Below are 18,360 nucleotides of genomic sequence, written 5' to 3' on the forward strand. Positions count from 1 at the left end.
TATCGTTTGAAATTAGATTCTTGCCATTTTTAGGGTGGACCTTAACCATGGACAGGTCGACTGGCTCCTATCCAATACTACTTGCGCTGGTCCTTACCGTAACCTTCCCCGCGTCATGGCCACTCCAACGACCGTCAGTCTCGGTCTTCCGAAAAGCTTAACGTATTAATCTTTCTAAATATAAAAACATTACCTGCAGTAGTGTGATCACGGGTTATTAATAACTACTGAGGATTGTAACGTGCCTCTAACGTTGCTTTGCCGGTTCTTAGTGCCGGCGTACATCCATGACCAGAATAGCGCAAGTAGAGAAGTTACTCTAGTCGCGGTGGCTCCTCCGTCGAACGGCTTCCTTGCTGGCGGGGCAGTAGTTGGTGGGAAAACGTGTAAAGTCGGTGGTCTCGTCTATACTACTAACCCTATCTCATTATGCACTGGGTGAAAGATATATGTATTTGGTAGGTTTGGAATTGTCATTGCGTCTTTGTGGACACTTTTTTATGATCAGATTAAAGTCATAAAACAAGAAGACAATGAGAAGGGAAAAGCTTGTACCTGAGTATATGCTTGTTGATGTGTACAACTTGTGCATGAGTAGGAAAATTAACGTGTATGATGAATCATGTCAACTTGGCAGAGCATATTACGGAAATTAAAGAAGATTTTGAGTATGTAACCATGACTGAAGTCTGGGGGCAAATTGAAAAAATCTGAGCAAGGAAAAACAACTAAAAATAGAATAAGAATTAGAAAATAAAGGAGAAAGAAAAAGAAAAAGAAAGAAAACAAAAGCGAGAAGCATTAAAAATTGGCAGAGACAGTACTAGGGTCTCGAGGAAATCATTCCATGGGATGCTGGCATTGCTGTTTCCATTTCAGAAACCCGGACGTTGAATCGAAGTCGGGTGCTTATTTATCAGCCAGGAAATAAACTGACTGATAAGAGAATTGCACATGGGTGGGTGTCCATGAGTGTTTTCGGAATTCAATCACAGACATACTGGAGAACCAGAGTCAAGGTAGAACTCGATGCCGCTCGTAGGACTAGATATCTGATAGCTGTAGAAATATCTCCCCAAACTCATATCGGATACGATATCGAGTGCTCCGGTCTTTATAGTCCTCCTGGTGGACTGATAAGAAACCTTTAGTTGCAAGTGTGAGTATATGCATCAAACCCTGTGTGGCTACGGATGGAGAGGTTTCAGCCGGTGGCAGAAGTGCTGAGAAACAGATTGCTTTGCTGCCATGAAAGGCGGACAGCGAGTTGATGAAACCCTCTTCATCTAGTTCTTCAGCATGTTCCCCGGGCATGATCTCGAGCTTCCTTGTTAGAAACCCGAGGAAGTTCAGGCTTTCTTGGTCCAGGCTGGACTGCGATAGGCGATCTTGAAGAGTCGGCTGACGACTGTACGTGTTTGCGTTGGCGTCGTCTCCAGTGTATCCATGGTCATCGCCGAACAGCTCAGTCTGTAAATAATGGCTCAGATCAAAGTCATTCAAGACGTCCATGTCATCATTTCCGGGTAACGTCAAGCTGTCGAAGGCCTCTGCGTCGAAGGGGATACCTCTGCCGGCAAGGGGACTCGCGCTAGTTAGACGGTTGCGTGATTGTCCGCGACCAGCAAGGTGAGACGCAGTGGGGTCCCTGCCTCGTGAAGCCGAAGGATCGCTCACATTTGCTACACCACGGAGGCCACTTGTAGCAGATGACCCATGCTGAGAGCTCTGAATAGAAGCTGTGATATTCCATGGCATCTGAGATGAGAACGAGTTGTCATCGCGAAAGACGGACGGGGCATGGCGACCAATTTCAACCTATATATCTTTGTTAGAAATATTCAATTCAACCATATGTACAAGAGTAATGGCATACCTCTTTCCAAATACCATGGTTGTCGACCACCTCGCCTCGACCGACTTGTTCCTCATATTCTTCTCTGGCACGGACAGACTGCACATCAGAGCCTGCTTCACTGTCATCATGATGATGGCTCCGTTTTCGCCCCTTGTGTCTTGCAGTTGGGTCGAGAGCACCATAGAGCTCTTCTCCTGAGAATTGCTGCAAAGGATGTGGTACCCGAGATGCACCCAAGCCAAGCCCAACTGAACCAATTCCTTGACCAAAACCCAGAGGCGGCATTCTTTTTTGCTTGTGTTGGAAGTTTGTTCTGTCGTTTCTGCTTCAAGGCTATAGCCATATTCTGCACGTAGTCGCTGTTCAGATTGCCCAGGTCTGTGTTTCTCAAGGCAGTTCGGTCATCCAATGTTTGTAATCTAGGGGCTCGTCGTTTCTGGGGCATAGTCACCGCAACCTCATCTGAAATAACTTTAAGTTCATCAGTTGACTCGGAATCACTGCGGCGTCTTTTAGTAGCTCGACTGGCTTGGATTGGCCTCTCATCCTGATGCTTGGCGGTAGTATCTATTTCTTCGTCGATTGGCATTTGCTAAGTAAATAAGATCAGAAAATGCTCATCTCTGGGCCAAGTAGACCATACCTGGTATTCAAATGTGGAATCATTCAATCCATCATTTGCCTCTTCACCTAGAAGTGGTGCTTCACTAACGTGTCGACTCGGCTTACCTTTTGCAGTTTGGCGATGCGCCTCCCCAAGCTCAATGAGATTTCCATCCTCGTCAAATTCGAAGTCAGGCTGAAGAAGATACCACCTTCTTCAGCGAAGGTCGTAGCTGTGAGGCCGCCTAGATTGATGCTTCTTTGAGCAGAGCTAGGTACATTGGTGTCGGAGTCACTCCCACCAGCATTTCTCCCTATCATATCATCGTATGAGAAACTAAAGCGTAGGCTAGGGCTCCTTGAAAGATCAGACTGGCTGAGGTCTGGAGTCTTCGGCCATAAGAGGCCGGAATGCTGACTTGTAGCAGGGTCAAAAGGCAAACTAAGTTTAGAGAGATCCATTCCCATCCCGGGGAGGTCGCACTCTGGCAAAAAGGACGGGTCGTAAGGTAAGACAAGCTGATCAGGTCTAATATTTCATCACATCAGCTTATACTTCGAGATCATTATTGACACACCATTTCTCTGAGTTACATACCTAGTCTTCCCAGCAGTTGGATCTAGTCCACCCCCGGGTAGGACTTTCAACAGTGTTCGCATTTTATCGTGCATTGCCTGGACATCCGTAAGAGCATAACCACACTGTTGGCTGTATACTCGTGAGACTCCATAGCTATATGAGCTATTAGCTGCTAAACTAATGTCTTGACGTTGACTAGAAATCGTACAGCAGATTGCCCTGGAGCCTCAGCGCCATTGGCGCCTCCGGGTCCATGATAACATGACAGGCTCTCGGAACGTCGACATCCAATATAGTCTTCCTATTGAGCTTCTTGCTAATTGATTTTGACCCCAGGGTTGCAATCAGCCTGTAAGCAAAACGGTGTGAGCCAAGCATGAGGATATGGGCGGCTTTTTATCGGGCAGGTTGTATACCATATCGTGGCGACCCCATGATCGGGCGACGTAAGCACTAGGGTGAATTAACATGTCAGTAAGAGTTCGATGCTACTGCCAATGGACACTGAATGTCTCAAAGACATGTAGTGAATACAAGCCGCCCAGCGGGGTGAATCACGAAGGACGTTTCTTACTTTCATGACTGTAAAACATTTTGAATTCTCACAATCTTGTAAAACAAGATAGTGATAGAAGTTCCCAGTCTTAAGCTTCTTCTCAGATTCCACTTTTTCCTTCGCAATATCACGCGTTTATGGTCGATCACGCGTTGAATGTGATCGACATATGTTAACCGAGTCGCAGAGACGTAATCTTCGTGGGTTGTGCTTTATATCCGAGTCTGCTTCGGTATGCTATGGTCCGATGATACCAAGCCTGCACTATGAGATAACAATAGTTGAGACAGACAGAATGCTAGGCTCATCACTTACCAAGCCAAGATGTAGTTGTCTTACATCAATACTTGAGATGAAAACCGGGGGAAGAAAGAACTCGTTAAGTTGCAAACATGGAGTTTACTACTGTTGAATGCGGTCTGGAAGAATTGGTAAGGTTATGGAGAGAGGATGATACATTTAAAAGCATGGACTTGGGGAACTACAGAAGCCCTGAGAACAACAATGGCCGCAATGGGGATCCTGAGGCCGCTAGGACACATGACCGCCAGGATGCTCAGGACAATTAATCGGAGCTTGATAGAAAGTATGATAAATACGAAGCTGGATTATACAAATCGATCACTGAAAATAAGAACGAAAGATCAGTACTATACATACCACCATCCTAGAAACGATTTACAGACCACTCCCTTATATCCGTATCAGAAGCACCGAAAGAAGAGAAAAGAAAAAGGCAACGCGAGATATAAGAGCCAATACACCGAAGAACTATGGGACGAATTGCTTTTGATCCTCCTTCTATTCTTTGCTTCGAAAAGCACCGATCCCCTTTGCAGGCACGATATAGTATTCCTTCTCCATGCAGGTTGAGAACAAGGAAACCGGAGACATCTATGAGTGGGAAACCAAGTATTCAAGAAAACATAAGGCATGATTAAGTTGGCTATGGAGATTGAGGCAAGAGACCCTTTGCGGAGTATCACCGACCCATAGCAACCGATGAGAGACACCCGGGGTATGAGACACGCGAGAAAGATGACACCATTGTTCAATTCAAGAAACGAAAATCCTCGTCCACGAAACAGTTCATATACCTACACTCCCGCTATATTGAGGATATAGGGACAAGTATACTAAAGATTGTTTACTCCAGAGGGATGCCCTGGTACTCGCCATATCCGAGAGCGAGGTTCATGTTTTCTGCCAATAGTTAGCACGGTATAAATTAATGATGACAGGCAAATAGTAAACTTACGGAGGCACTGAGTAGCTGCGCCCTTCAGCAGGTTGTCAATGGTAGCACACACCACTGCGCGCTTGCCACTAGAGTGAACAGCGAATCCACCAACTTCAACACCATGGCGACCAGCAATGTTCTTCACCACCGGGGGCTCGCCGATGATCTTCACAAGCTTCTCACCAGCATAGCGTTCCTGGTAGATGTTGCGAATATCACGGGAGGACATTTCCTCCTTGAGAGGGATGCTGATGGTTTGCTAGATGGAGTTAGTTCTGCTACCGAATAACAATCGAAAACAACAAGGGAAAGAAGCAAGGTGATAAGTGAACATACATGAATGCCCTGGAACCAAACAGCAACATGAGGAATGAATGCAATGTTGGTGCCAAGCTGAGAGCTGATCTCCTTCTCGTGGATGTGATCGGTCAAGCTGTAAGGGATGATGTTGTTGGTAAGGTTCTCCACGTCGTTCTTAGGGCTTGGCTTGGTACCAGCGCCCGAGTATCCGGAAACACCAAAAACGGTAGGTTGTCCACCGAGGTGAGGGACAAGGGGAGCAATTGCAACCTGGGCCGCTGTTGCGTAGCAACCAGGGTTGGCAATTCTGGATGCCTGGGCGATTTTAGAGCGGGAGACCAACTCAGGCAGACCGTAGGTCCAGTTGCTATCGAAACGGTAGTCGGCGCTCAGGTCAACAATGACATTACCCTTCTCCGAGCCTTGGTCGACAGCCTCAACAAACGGCTTGCAGACACCGTTAGGCAGAGCCATAACCCAACAGTCAACATCGCCATTTGCAGACATGCGCTTGACATCCTCAGGGCTAAGGTTCTCGTAGATGATCTCTCTCTTTTCATAACCTTGCAACTTCTTGCCAGCCAGCTCGCGAGAAGAAACGTGGCGCAGATCCATGTGGGGGTGGGCATTGAGCAGGTTAATCAGGGCTTGACCAGTGTAGCCACGGGCTCCAATGAGAGCAACCTTGGACGGCTGGGTGTTCGACATGTTCTTCTCGCCAAGGGGTGGGTTAGGGTTAGTGGAGTAAGCCCGAGCCGAGTTCTTGCTGAAAACCGAAGGGCGTCCAAACCGAGAAGATCGCAGGGCATTGCTACTGGAGGAGAATGCCCGCTTCTGCTCAGCGGAAGCACCGCTGGCGCCAAAGCCCTTGCCAATGTTGGTGGCGGCCGCGGCAGCGCGGTGCAACCTCGACTCGAGGTTGATATCACCGAACATCTGGCGGCCATGCTCATTGAACTCCTGGACCAACTGCTTAACCTCTTCACCGCTTTCAATACCGTACCAGAAGAGGACCTCGCCCTCGCGGCTCAGGCTACCATCGGCCTTGTCGAAGAACCAAGTCAGGTTCTCGTCGTCCTCCTTAACAGTCCACACAAGCTTGGGGAAGTCCTTCTTGATGGAGGCAAAAACATTGTCGGCCACGTTAGTCAGCATCCCGACTTGGTAATGGTGAAAGTAGCCAAGTGAGCCAAGGGGGAAGAAGCATCCTGCTGGGGAGGCAAGACAACGGCCAAGGCCTCCATGGGCTCATCAAAGTACACCTTGAAATCGCGCTCTTTCAATCCTTCAACGTAGCGCTCCACGGTGGCGCGGGCATCCAAGCCTTCCCGGTCGCGGATCAAAACATCCTTCAGCTTGTCCAGGTCCTCAAACTCCGAGATAGAAGTCTTGATGTGTACCTTGTTGCCCCTGCGGATCAAGGTACCCGCACCAGAGTCCGTGAAGAGCTCCTTCTGCAGATCGGCTGGGTGGATAATGGCAACGCTCGAGGTGCGAGGAAGATCACTGAGAAGTTCCTTCATCTCCTTAATCTTCAGACGGGTACCGTGACGCACCCACCACTGGGTCATCAAGTGGTCGTACTCCTCGTCGAGATTGATTACGGAAATCTTCTCACCCGTGTCACCGTTGAAGAGTCCACCCTTCTCAGCAAGGTAGACAATCTTGAGCGGCTGGAGTGCACGCGCCAACTCGCCGGCAGCCACATCGGCGTTGACATTCAGAACCTGACCATCTGGGGTCTCGGCCATGGAGGTCAGGATAGGGAGACAGCCAGATTCGATAGCAGATTCAATTGGCTTCTTGTTGACACCATTGATCTTGCCGACCAGGTTATACTTCTCCTTGTCGAGGTAATCGGCTGAGAAGACACCCGCAGTGAGAGGGCGGGCCCTCACTCCCATGCGTTCCAATTCTTCGGTCAGCTTCAGATTCTCCTCCAAGAAGAGCTTCCTAGCAAGAGCCAGGGTCTTGCCATCAGTCACACGGATACCATCCTCGAACTGCGGCTCCACACCGGCGTCTTCCAACATGCGATTCAGTTGAGGTCCGGCGCCGTGGACAACAATCGGATAAAGTCCGACATGGTTCAGGAAGGCGAGAGCAGAGGAAAGAGTCTGGAGGTGTTCGGTGATGATGGCACCGCCGACCTTGATGACAGCGAACTGCTGAGAGGAAACCGACGTAAAGTGAGAGAGGTATTGCTGAACCTCACGCTTCGAGCCGATATTGCTCAACAGCTGGACGACCGTGGAGCGAGTCGACGAAAGCTGGGGGTCAGCGGCGCGGGAATAATGACGACCCTGCAGCAACGGGACGGCGGAAGCCTTGAGGGAGTTACGAGCGCCTAGTCTCGCGGAGGAAACGGCGTGTGGTGCGGAGAAGGCTCGGAGGGGCTTGCTGGTTGAAGCTCTCCGCACGGCGGTACGAAGGGAGAACATCTTGCCAACCAGCATGCGGCAGCTTCAAGGCCTATGTCTGGGAGTCTGGGGAGGGAAGGGGGGGCGAGAAGGTCAGTATTTCAAGAAGACGAAAGACAAGGCCGGTGGTATGAGTAATAAGTAGTGAGGGAAAAAGAAAGTAAAAGTGGAGTTGTTGCGGGCTTTCAGGAATTTGCCGCACCCCAAGTCCCAAGAAATCAATTGTATGGGAAGACTTTATCGTCGGCCATCCGCCCTCGGAGTGGCTTTTTTGCTTCCTTGGGTCCTTACATGTTCGGGGGCGGTCACTCACTAGCGTATTTTATTTTGGCCTTCGTCACGCCCTGGTATTTCCCTCAATCACGAGATTTCCGTGCCCAAAAGCCAACAGGAAACGCCAGTGTTGACACTGAGGGATTTGCAATAACCACTGAAGGAGAACAGAGTAATCAAGGAGCAGAACCCGGTGGCAGCAGAGTGAGAGTCAGCAGGAAGGAGAGAAAATTGGTCGATCGGCAAGTCAATACTAGCACGCCCGGTACCTGAATTGGCTTTGCGACTTTCGGAGCCGATGATTATTATGTGAGCGGCGTGACTCAGAGAAACGAAAATGGCAATGAATCACAGAAGCGTTCTATCTCACTCTTTTTTGGGCCCCAACGGTCTCCATCCCACGTAATGAAAATCATGATATTGCAGGATGCCGTGGATCTCCCCCCAATCAGTTAGCACCAGCCGACTTTATTAGGATTATCAGATCTCGCCTGGGTGTTTTACAACTCGGTTCTTCACGTCCCACAGCGAATAAACGTCGCTCTTTCCCCTCAGAATGGAGCTCGATTCATGTCCCATCTTCTGGTGTCCCCCCGTAGTGCACTGGGTCCTTCGTTATCTGATCGTTTACCTAATATATCAAACCGGCCTAAGCAGTTTGATCCACTCCTCCCTACTCCGTAGTCAATAGGTCAATAACCTGCAAGTTTTGCTCCGAAGACCCCAGCCGTGAACTAGCATTTAACCCTTGCACTCCGTACCCACGGGAGTATATACCCTAAATGTCACTAGCAACCTAGAGCAAATATACTTCGGTCTTTACTTCATGACTGGTGCTGCAATAACCGAGAGACGCGAGCTGTTACGACGTAATGAATCCATGGGTATGAGAGGAAATACACACAGGGTTATTCATTAAAGGCTAGGGAACGACACACAAAGGAAAAGTCACATAAGAAAAAAAACAAAAGGAAAAACAACAAAAATCGCGCTCGCATACTCGAGCTCGAGAAAACAGCAGAGTATCATTTACATCTTCACCGTCGACGTATCATAGGGCATGGCCTCGTCCGATATTCAATCGGCTCATAGCGTCAATGGCGTATAGAGACAAGAGTTTAGTCGTGAGAACCAACATGGCGGACGCCCGAGAAAAACAGGAGGTATTAGTGGCTGAAATCGAAGCTTCACCGTCTCAAATACAGATAAACCAGCTGAAAAAAACATCCATTCCCAAGACAAACGTGACCGTCACTGTGTTCATTAATGCTTGGTGGCGACAACTAAACGTACACCAGTTAGCGCATTTAATCGTATTTTCCGTGCAGGAAATACACCGGGTGGGAGGACAGAAGGTAGGGCTTACCGGCAGGCACAATAATAACCACAAGCAAGAGGATGACACAAATCACCAAGCATACGCGCATCTTCATGTCTTTCCACCACATTTGCTTCCGCACGCGGTTCGCACCCCTACGGAAACCCTGAGCCGATACGGCCAGGTTATCGGTCTTATCTTGTAGGGAGTCTAGACGTTCACCACGCTCGGAAACCTTGAAGATATTCGACCGCATCGTATCCACAGTCTCCTGGATTTTCTATTACAGCAGAAGTTTAATGTTAGCATGAGTTTCTATAATGTTCCATTCCGATAGAATAAGCGTAACGCCAAATATTAGGGTTGTATGCTGTATGCGATCATTGAGAATGCAAGTCTGGAAGGGAGACTTGAGCATAGACAGCCATCCACCCCTCGTACCACTAGAGAGAAGGATTCCCATAACGGATGTGATAGGGACAGCTAATCAACATACCTTGTCGATTTCCCTTGTCCTGGGATCGCCATTCTGCGCAGCACTAGCCCCGGCCGGGGCGTTGGTAGTAGAGCCAGAAGGAATATAGGGGTCGTAGGGTTGTTCAGACATGGTTGTTTGATGCGATAAATGCGAGGCGTTCAGAACTGAGATCGGGGAACCTGGTGGATCACCAGATGCCTAGCGGGAGGAAGGCGGAGTCTGCTGAATTCTCCTTTCACGGAGGTGCGAGAGATGAGGAAATATCAAGGACGTAGTATACGCGAACAGGCGTGCGATGAGAGCCTCGGGTGAACGGGCCGGATTTTTTGGGAGTCGGGTGGATGATGGATGTAAGGAAAGGGTAGGAAACGTTACTGGCGTGAAGCTGACAGGGTGTGATGAATCGCCGCCCGCCTTTGGAATTACGGTTGTTTCGGTTCTGTCGGGGAAACCATCACGTGATTCTGTCCTTTCAATAGTTATTGGGAAAGAAACGCCCAGGCAGCTATTTTTATAAGAACACCAATGGCGGACAAAGAAATGCGGGTTCAAATAAAGAAAAGAGTCCGTCCCGTCAAACAAGTTCTTTTTTGGAGGGAGTATCGTCACTCGTGTGCAGTGAAAAAGGCTGGTGGCCACCTTAAAATTAGCAAACATTCCTAGCAAGAGAGATCTCCATTAGGCACAATTGGGTCACTGACACCAATTGCCAAATCACTATGCCTAATACTACTATAAATATGTGTTGGCGTGGCTGAACCCTACCAATGCCGTGGCAAAGAGGCTGTGCCTTCACCAAACTGCCACAGCCTCACGTGGTGATCCACCATCATGCAGGTGTCAAAATCTCGAATGGAGGAATTGTATACAATTAAATTCTAATATCGGTGAAGCTATGAACGTAAATACAATAAGCTATATACCGAAATCACCCTCTATCTGAGCCATTTGAATCTCAGTTTCGCAGATTCAAAGCTTCGCACTCCTCTGCTTCTCAAAAGCCTCAACAGCTTTCAGACCATCCCTTTGCGCCTGATCCTTCTTGTCCTCCAACTGCTCCCTCCATTCCAGATTGGCAGCATGACCATCCAGGATATCCAGTGAGTGACGGTACATTTCCTCTTTCATGGTCCCATAGATGCCAGTGGCCGCTTTCTTCTGTAGTCCTCGCTCCCGGATAAGCGTCAAAACCTCTTCCAGGCCGCCCAGACCATCTACAAGACCGGCGTTGACGGAGTCGGGACCTCCGAACCGCTTGGCTTCGAGGATAAGGTTCCGGAAAGACGAGGGTGTCAATTTCTCCCGGAATATGCTCATCATGGGTGATTGGAGGGGGACTCCAAATTCCAACTCGTTGATGCACAGAAGACCCTTGGAGGGGTTCTGGATCCGATAGTCATGATACATGGCCAGCATGAGACCGCCGGCAAAAGCGTGTCCATTCAACAGGCAGATGGTAGGCATGGGATATCTGTTGCGGTTAACATGATATTCAGTCAAGGAAGAAACAGTGAGCCCATTTAGAGCTGTTACTAACGTCAGGAATCGGCGGAACAGCTTCCACAACCACTTGTCCAAGAAGCCCTCCGTGCTGAGAGCAAGCTCGAGATCTAGTCCATTGCTATAAAACTTGGGAATGCCACTGGTGGTAATCACCACGCCTTTGGGGTATCTGTGCTCGATAATATCCAATGCAAGTATGAAGGCTTCTATAAATGTCGGGGTGAGCCTGTTATCCTTCGGCGATGTGAAGGTGAGTAGGTAAATGTTCTTCTCCTTCTCTGAGGTAGTGGGGTTGGAGCAGACGAAGCTGCCGCCGGTAGACGAAATTGGAACGGTAAAAAGGGTCGTCATGGTCGCTGTATATCACTGAATATGTACTTGAAACAGATTGACTTTGAAAGAGTTATATACTACATGTAGATTCTAGGATATTTCTTGTTGAAACACATTTCCCCCAAAGATTAGCCGATGTCTTCCAAAGCCTCGGAAGTATAGTAATCAACTGACAACGGTAGTTATCACATGCTTGTAGTTTGTTTGCATCTTTTGCGTCACGTTTTTCTCGTAATTTCTTCCTTCTTTCACATTTCTTGTCCTTTGTGTAACACTTTTGGAGTACCAAATTCCATCAATTGGGGTGATAGCTCAGTTGGGAGAGCGCACGACTGAAGTTTCAACTTCATCTCAAAGACCACCTGGTTATCGTGAGGTCGCTGGTTCGATCCCGGCTCGCCCCATTTTTTTCCCTACCTACCTTTTAGGTAGGCATCAGGAGTTCATCGGTAGCGGCTTGCCCCATGGCTCGTTTGCTGTACAGGCTATCTTCACTCTACTCAATAGTTGAAAGATTACCTCTTTTCTATGTACTTTTTATGTCATTGTTTAGTAGTTCTTCATATCGTTTTGAGTATTGATACCCAACATTTACTCGATACACTGCTTCCACTTGTGCTACAGCAGACAGCTCCTGTCTCCCAGCAAATGAGTAAAAATAACCTCAATACCTATATGCCCAATAGCACCAAGGCTCCTGCCGGAAGTTGTGGAACATAGTCCTGATTGGAAGACCTTAGGCATGTTGGATATGCCCTACTACGACTGAGTAGTAAAGGGTCCATTGATCCGATCTGGTTATTGACGCCGAATGACACTAGTACTACCTTGGAAGTTACGACCTTCAGAGCCGAAAAGCCGAAGCAAATCTCGGAGATACTTGGGCGATCTCTATGCCCAGCTACATTACATTGTCAGGAGTGACAGTACCTTACTACCTGGTCAGTTTATGGATTCTATTCGGGGCACAGTCATTGTCACTCTGCTGCTACGGAGGCCGGGTAGGTAGCCAAAGCAATGCTGGAATCCTGGTCTATGACCGTCGTGTTTCTCGGTTCATCTGCTCCATGAGGCACGGGTTATGGGCTTCATTATATTATGCCCGTGGCTTGCCGGACTGACCTGGAGATTTCGTCATCACTGCTATCTCTTGCACACGTAAGACTCGACTCGACTCTGTATACTTTGGGTGATATTGTCCGAGCCTGAATATGCTGGTGTGAGTCTGTAAACTCCGAAGTATGAGGTTCTGGAGACATAAATACATAGCCTTCCCTGAGAGAACGAAGAACCTTGGCCTAAAATCTTCAGAATCATCCAATTCTATCTATCAACTCCCATCAGTCATCAACAGCAACATCCATAATGTCCAAGGAAGAAGTAGGTCCAATGCTTCATGCACCCGCATAGTACTATAATCCTTATAGACGCCAGATTATCGAGGCCAAGGCCAAGGCTCTCCATGAGCACATCTTCTCCAAGTCAGAGGATACCTACGCCGGCAAGCCCTGGGACCTGGTGAAAGCTATCAACACGTTTGCGGACGAAAGCCGCATGATGACTTTCAAAAACGCCAAGATCGAAGCTGCCAGGCAGCAAATAGAAAAGATTCAGCCACCCCCAAAGACTTTAATTGAATTTGGTGGATATGTCGGTGCCTCGGCCATCGCCTGGGGTGCCATTTTGCGAGAGCTTAACAATGCAGATAGCGCAGTTGATGTCAATGTGTACACATTTGAGCTGAGCCCTGTCAACGCCGGTATTGCGCGGAATCTCATTCGGTTAGCCGGCTTGGAGAGCACCGTGCATGTTCTCGAGGGACCAGCTGCAGACTCACTGAGGATATTGTTCGAAGAGGGGAAGTTGAACAAGGGGGGCGTGGATGTAGCCTTTTTCGACCACTGGGAGCAATTCTACCTCCCGGATCTGCAGCTTTGCGAAGATCTAGGCTTATTCAGGAAGGGCTCCAAGGTCATTGCTGATAACACAGATTTCCCAGGTGCTCCTGCCTATCTTGAGTATGTGAAATCTGGTGGAAGGCAGGGCGGGTCTTATCGTTATGAGACTGAGTCGATTGAGACTACCTCTGACCGTGGCCCAGTAAGTTACCCTGTCTGTACCTGAATATCTGTGTGGTCGTAGGTGCTGATTATTTACAGAGCATTGTTGAGGTTAGCAGTGTTGTTAATGATCAGTGATTGGTTCGTTGCTTGTCTGCTTATGGTCGATTCACCTGTGATTTGTAGACTTTGCTAGTTGAATATATGTACATTTGGGCTTTCTGAGTTGGATGGGACTCCCTTTCAGTTGGTCACATGAAGTTAATAGGCATACCATGTTAATGATGAGACATTACGGCCAACTCCGTTGTCTCTATCAGCTGGTATCGGTATGCAAGTACTGTACACATCTCACACGGGTGTAGTCTCTGCAGTAGGGCAAAATTAAGTGGTTATTGATGCTGTAATGTAGCGTACCCCACACATAGTCAGGGCTCATTTCCAATATGTCAAGGAGGTGGCACATTGGATGCCTTAACTCTTGTGTTGGATCGTCATGTGCGACCAACGCAATGACGACCCTGCTGGCTCGCTGGTTATATATAATTTGGGATTTTATTGCCCGTGTACGCCGATTTGTTGCTGATCGCTACCTGTGCAAATAAAATGGCCTCTGCAATGTATGAAAGTCGCCAGCCGACGTTCCAAGAATGGGCGGCTGCCACGGGTGTAGGCAACAGAGAGGGTTTCAGGAAAATGATTGAAGGACTTCATGAAGCAGCAGCAGATAGTATACCCTGGTTCGGTGCAGCTAGTTGAATCAAAAATAATGCGTATAAAAGCAAAAAGTAATGGGGCGAGCCGGGATCGAACCAGCGACCTCACGATCACCATGTGGTGTCTGGGACGAAGTTGAAACTTCAGTCGTGCGCTCTCCCAACTGAGCTATCACCCCCCATTTGATGAATGATGTGCTTTCATATTAGCATTATGATGCAGAGTCTAATGCTTGCACTTGCTCCACGAACATGGGTTCTTGTATCGATGGCTACCAGATGTAGTATACAAAGGTACATAGCTTGTTACTAGGACGCCCTTACTAACTATCTTGACTATATGTAAGCTACTTATCCTTGGTTCAACCAGAGTATGCTCATGGCAGAACCTACCGACCGTCCTGGTAGTGGTGAGAAATATATATCTAAGCTGGAATGAAATTCCCCAACGTGGGCTGGCTCATAGGAAATTAAACTGGGCAAGAACGAATCTGAATGCACGTTAATCTGTCTACCTTACCAAACATATGACCCTCGAATCGTGAAGCAGTTTTCGCTTCCAAAGAGTGACGTTGTAAGAAAGCCCAAATGACTTGGTGGTAGAAGCGATATATGTATGCAACGGCGATGCCGTTATCACTCGGAAATTTTATCTAGAGGTGGTCAATACCGATAGATGTGATCTCTCTCTATGCATGCTGGGACAGAAGATTGTCTGCTTTTGTAGTCCGTCTATCACTGAAACCTACAACTCACATGAGACCAGCGGCCATCACACACCACCCCTTCCTGCTATTTGCAAACAGGGTCGGTCGCTCCGCTCAACAACATAGCCGATCGGGTTAAGTCCCCCCAGGATCTCAATATCTTCATCGCTGTCCCACCTAGACTTCATCTTTACTACATTGTCTCCAGTTGTGGACTCGGCATCAAGAACGGCTACAATTAGAAAACGTGTACCTAGCTCGACTTAGAATACTGACCCCCTGGCTGAGTATGTCTTTCACAACTTTATCTTCGCTAGCATCACTTGCCCGTATATACCCTAGCAGCTCATGAGAAAATGCGGCCGCTATAGCCATAGGAGGCTCTTGCTAAATTTTATCCTTATGTATATATATCCGCGCAGTTACAGGTTCCTTATATGACGATACAAGCTGTTCATCAGCCCCGCTGCTTCCATCTCAGCGCAAAGAACGTTGCCACCAAGGTCCTTATTTACTTTACCTTGGCGATAGAGTAAGGCCTTAATGCACACATACACCTCGGATGAGTTTGTCCATAAGGGTCTTCTCGAGGTAGAAATAAGTTTGAATTTCATGAGAGAGAGGGCTTCTGAGGAGGGAGCTTCATAATTACATAGGGACTCCCAAGGGTACTAATATCTGAAGTAGGTTATTATGTTTGCGCCGTGGTAAACAGGTCTTAAAAAGATATACAGGAATTTTAATGGCTCAGCGCTCCAGAGCCGTATTACGAGAGTAACTGGGTCTCAGAAATGCTGATCATATGAGGATTCAAGGCCCATGCAGACTGTCTTGTAGAAAGAACCTCCTCCTCTACAGAGAGGAAAAAACACAAAAAGATATGGGGCGAGCCGGGATCGAACCAGCGACCTCACGATTACCAGATGGTGACTGAGTTGAAACTTCAGTCGTGCGCTCTCCCAACTGAGCTATCACCCCAATTGTTGAAGTTTAGCTTAAAATTAATGTACTACAAACCAAAACCGATGGCTGGGCGAAGGCCCTACACTGAGGCAGTTCCACCTCCGCATCCTATCCGCCCATACATTTCGGGGTGATCAGATAAACCATAATGATGCCATAAAACACTCCAGAAACCTAATCCCACCATCACCAATTCCCTGAGACCCCTGGTTTACCCAGGCGATGTCGCACAAATAATAGCAATCTGTCACCGAACTCAGATATACCTGTCTACCTAATCCCCACCCACCATGTCCGTCAAGCTCCCTCGACTCACGCAAAACGAACGGGAAATCTGACAACTGATCCAGGGCCGTCTTCTCGCTCATCATCATCAATAAAGCCGGTGGTCTAGTCTACCAGCGCGAATTCCAGCCCGGCCTGCGCAAGCTTTCTACAAATGATTATCTCGTCTTGGCTGGTACATTTCACGGGTATGTGTGTTGGATTGAATTCATCCTGCTCGAGATAATCCCCGATCACGCAATTATGTACAACTGGACCGCTGACTCTGTGTTGTGCGTAGTGTTCATGCCATCACTCGCACGATAACTCCCAAGCTCCCCCTCTCGACGGCCTCCACGACAGCAACTACCCCGACGACTTCCTCCAATATCCCCTCAACCCCTGGCACGCCCACTCCCACTACTCCGGCATCAGCGTTCACATTCCCCAACCCGGGGATCCCAGCGACGGGTCTCGAAAGTCTTGAAACGGATAAGTTCCGATTGACATGTTTCCAGACGTTGACGGGGACAAAGTTCCTTCTATTCACGGATCCGATGATGGGGAATATCGATGTTGTTATGAAGAAGGTATACGAGCTGTATGCGGACTATGTGATGAAGAACCCGTTCTATCAACTCGAAATGCCGGTCAGGTGTGAGGCGTTCGATCGACATCTGGCGGGGTGGTTGAGGGGGAGGACCTGATCATTCCTTTGATTTCTTCTCTTGATCGTGTTGGAGGCAATAGACTGCTGGAAGGTCGATTTGTGGTGACGTTAATGACGCATTTTGATGACGATTGTCCTGGTTGTAATTACATATTTTCTTTTTCGTGCTTGTTGGTCATGAAACATACGATAGACTTCAATCACATCCTTCCAAAAGCGCATCACCTAGGATCGCTTTCTAGAATACAGGAAAATACGAAAGCACATTGATAAAACGCCGGGTATGCATCAGATTCGTCCTCCAGAAATTATTCAAGCTTCCTTCTCTACGCGGTGTCCATCTTGTCACCGTCATCCTTCTTATCTTTGCTCCCGCTCGATTCACCCGATTGTCCTTCCTCCGGAATGTTATCCAGGTTGGCTTTCCGTTCTTGCTCCTCTCGCTCCCGCTTTTCCTTTTCTTGCCGGTTCTTCTCTTCTTCCAGGGATAAGCGTAGGGCGAACGCCAATTCGGGATCGTTCTCTGCCGCATCTTCGAATCCAAAATCACCGGTTTCACCACCTGCACCTGCATCGCCTGCTCCAGCACCATCACCGCCCAGAATGGGCGTCATTTGAAGCTCCTCGCTCAACAGGTTCGGACCAGGAGGGATGATGGCCAGGTGTGAGCCGTCGCCACCCTTGACGTTCTCGACGAACGCCTCCAGCTTCTTGGTTTGATCGGATTCGAGGTCTCCGAAGGCGATGACATCGATAGATACGTTGACTTTCTTCATCTTCTTAGCCAGCTTAATCAATGACTTCTCATCTTCTTCGATAGGAGAGCACGAGAACACGATGATGCGTTGGCGTTGGGATTTCTCGGAACGATGTTTCAAAGCAAGCTGTAGCAGAGCGTATGGTTAGTATCCTTATCGCCAAAGACCCCGCTGCCAAAGTTCATAGAGTAAAGACATACACCGGCCACTTGTATACTGGAGCTAAGGTGGGTAGTGCCATGGATCTTAGTGCGGTGCAGACCGGCCAGGATAGCACCAAAGTCGGAGGTGAACGTCGACAGAACCTCAGGACCCTTTCCACCCATGCTCATAAGTCCGACGGCTGACTGGGGATGTACGCGCATCTTGGCGGTGTGAATGACGCTGACGGCGTCGATCTGTGCTTGCCATCTTGTCGAGCTGGAAGCTGTTAGCAACGAAACAACGGGTTGACCTCAGAGCGGCCCTTACGTATAGTCCCCATTCCTACTGCTTTCGCTATTATCCACGCTGCAGGTGAGTTAGTTGGGTTGTACGGAGCTAGAGCGTTGAACGGGAGATGACGAACATGATCATGGTTGCTTCGAGCGACGACATCTTGGCGGCGGTCTATCGGAATTCAATAGATTTATAATAGAAGGGAATGAAAAAGAGAGAATAAGATAGTGTTAATGAAGCTCTCCTCGATCTTGAAGAGGTCTGCGGGGCAGTAGAAGATGGGGTAACAAGACGATGATGATGGCGGTGATGGGGGGAGGAG

At 48.3% G+C, this 18,360-nt stretch overlaps 7 protein-coding genes across 7 annotated transcripts; 2 read left to right on the plus strand and 5 right to left on the minus strand.

The window, feature by feature from the left end:
- Positions 1-1,044: 1,044 nt before the first annotated feature.
- On the minus strand, positions 1,045-3,634 carry ANOM_002520 (Rad21/Rec8 N terminal domain protein; the record flags this gene model as incomplete). The annotated part of the gene is made up of 8 exons (XM_015547777.1): positions 1,045-1,818; positions 1,877-2,052; positions 2,108-2,450; positions 2,588-2,990; positions 3,060-3,194; positions 3,250-3,390; positions 3,458-3,494; positions 3,616-3,634. 8 exons carry the CDS (start codon positions 3,632-3,634, stop codon positions 1,045-1,047), a joined length of 2,028 nt encoding a protein of 675 aa, XP_015409215.1.
- A 612-nt stretch (positions 3,635-4,246) lies between these two features.
- argEF (bifunctional acetylglutamate kinase/N-acetyl-gamma-glutamyl-phosphate reductase) lies at positions 4,247-7,578 on the minus strand (the record flags this gene model as incomplete). The annotated part of the gene is made up of 4 exons (XM_015547778.1): positions 4,247-4,800; positions 4,856-5,096; positions 5,174-6,250; positions 6,364-7,578. The coding sequence occupies 4 exons, from the start codon at positions 7,576-7,578 to the stop codon at positions 4,745-4,747; spliced, it is 2,589 nt and encodes an 862-aa protein (XP_015409216.1). The 3' UTR covers positions 4,247-4,744.
- Positions 7,579-8,776: 1,198 nt separating this feature from the next.
- Positions 8,777-10,002, minus strand: ANOM_002522 (SNAP receptor SNC2; the record flags this gene model as incomplete). The annotated part of the gene is made up of 3 exons (XM_015547779.1): positions 8,777-9,113; positions 9,197-9,428; positions 9,645-10,002. Coding segments are annotated over 3 exons (396 nt in total), but the record flags the coding sequence as incomplete, so codon positions are not given.
- Positions 10,003-10,595: 593 nt separating this feature from the next.
- On the minus strand, positions 10,596-11,480 carry ANOM_002523 (enoyl-CoA hydratase/isomerase family protein; the record flags this gene model as incomplete). Its single annotated transcript, XM_015547780.1, has 1 exon — positions 10,596-11,480. The coding sequence occupies one exon, from the start codon at positions 11,478-11,480 to the stop codon at positions 10,596-10,598; it is 885 nt and encodes a 294-aa protein (XP_015409214.1).
- Positions 11,481-12,827: 1,347 nt separating this feature from the next.
- Positions 12,828-13,660, plus strand: ANOM_002524 (putative O-methyltransferase; the record flags this gene model as incomplete). Its single annotated transcript, XM_015547781.1, has 3 exons — positions 12,828-12,842; positions 12,897-13,562; positions 13,622-13,660. The coding sequence occupies 3 exons, from the start codon at positions 12,828-12,830 to the stop codon at positions 13,658-13,660; spliced, it is 720 nt and encodes a 239-aa protein (XP_015409219.1).
- A 2,208-nt stretch (positions 13,661-15,868) lies between these two features.
- Positions 15,869-16,879, plus strand: ANOM_002525 (trafficking protein particle complex subunit 4; the record flags this gene model as incomplete). The annotated part of the gene is made up of 3 exons (XM_015547782.1): positions 15,869-15,894; positions 16,259-16,381; positions 16,474-16,879. The coding sequence occupies 3 exons, from the start codon at positions 15,869-15,871 to the stop codon at positions 16,877-16,879; spliced, it is 555 nt and encodes a 184-aa protein (XP_015409220.1).
- Positions 16,880-16,912: 33 nt separating this feature from the next.
- On the minus strand, positions 16,913-18,322 carry ANOM_002526 (proteasome regulatory particle base subunit RPN10). Its single transcript, XM_015547783.1, has 4 exons — positions 18,169-18,322; positions 18,072-18,110; positions 17,801-18,020; positions 16,913-17,726 (listed from the first exon to the last, which is right to left on the minus strand). The coding sequence occupies exons 1-4, from the start codon at positions 18,195-18,197 to the stop codon at positions 17,169-17,171; spliced, it is 846 nt and encodes a 281-aa protein (XP_015409217.1). The 5' UTR covers positions 18,198-18,322; the 3' UTR covers positions 16,913-17,168.
- Positions 18,323-18,360: the final 38 nt, after the last annotated feature.

This window comes from Aspergillus nomiae (genome assembly GCF_001204775.2).
Source record: "Aspergillus nomiae NRRL 13137 chromosome Unknown contig00056, whole genome shotgun sequence".
Taxonomy (NCBI): Eukaryota; Fungi; Ascomycota; class Eurotiomycetes; order Eurotiales; family Aspergillaceae; genus Aspergillus; species Aspergillus nomiae.

What these genes read in the sequence shown, in the direction of transcription:
- ANOM_002526 (XM_015547783.1), bottom strand. Translation starts at nt 18,197, where the DNA reads ATGTCGTCGCTCGAAGCAACCATGATCAT. An exon ending in CTCGAAGCAACCATGATCAT is followed by an intron (nt 18,111 to 18,168) that starts GTTCGTCATCTC and finishes ACTCACCTGCAG; the next exon opens with CGTGGATAATAGCGAAAGCA. An exon ending in AGTAGGAATGGGGACTATAC is followed by an intron (nt 18,021 to 18,071) that starts GTAAGGGCCGCT and finishes AACAGCTTCCAG; the next exon opens with CTCGACAAGATGGCAAGCAC.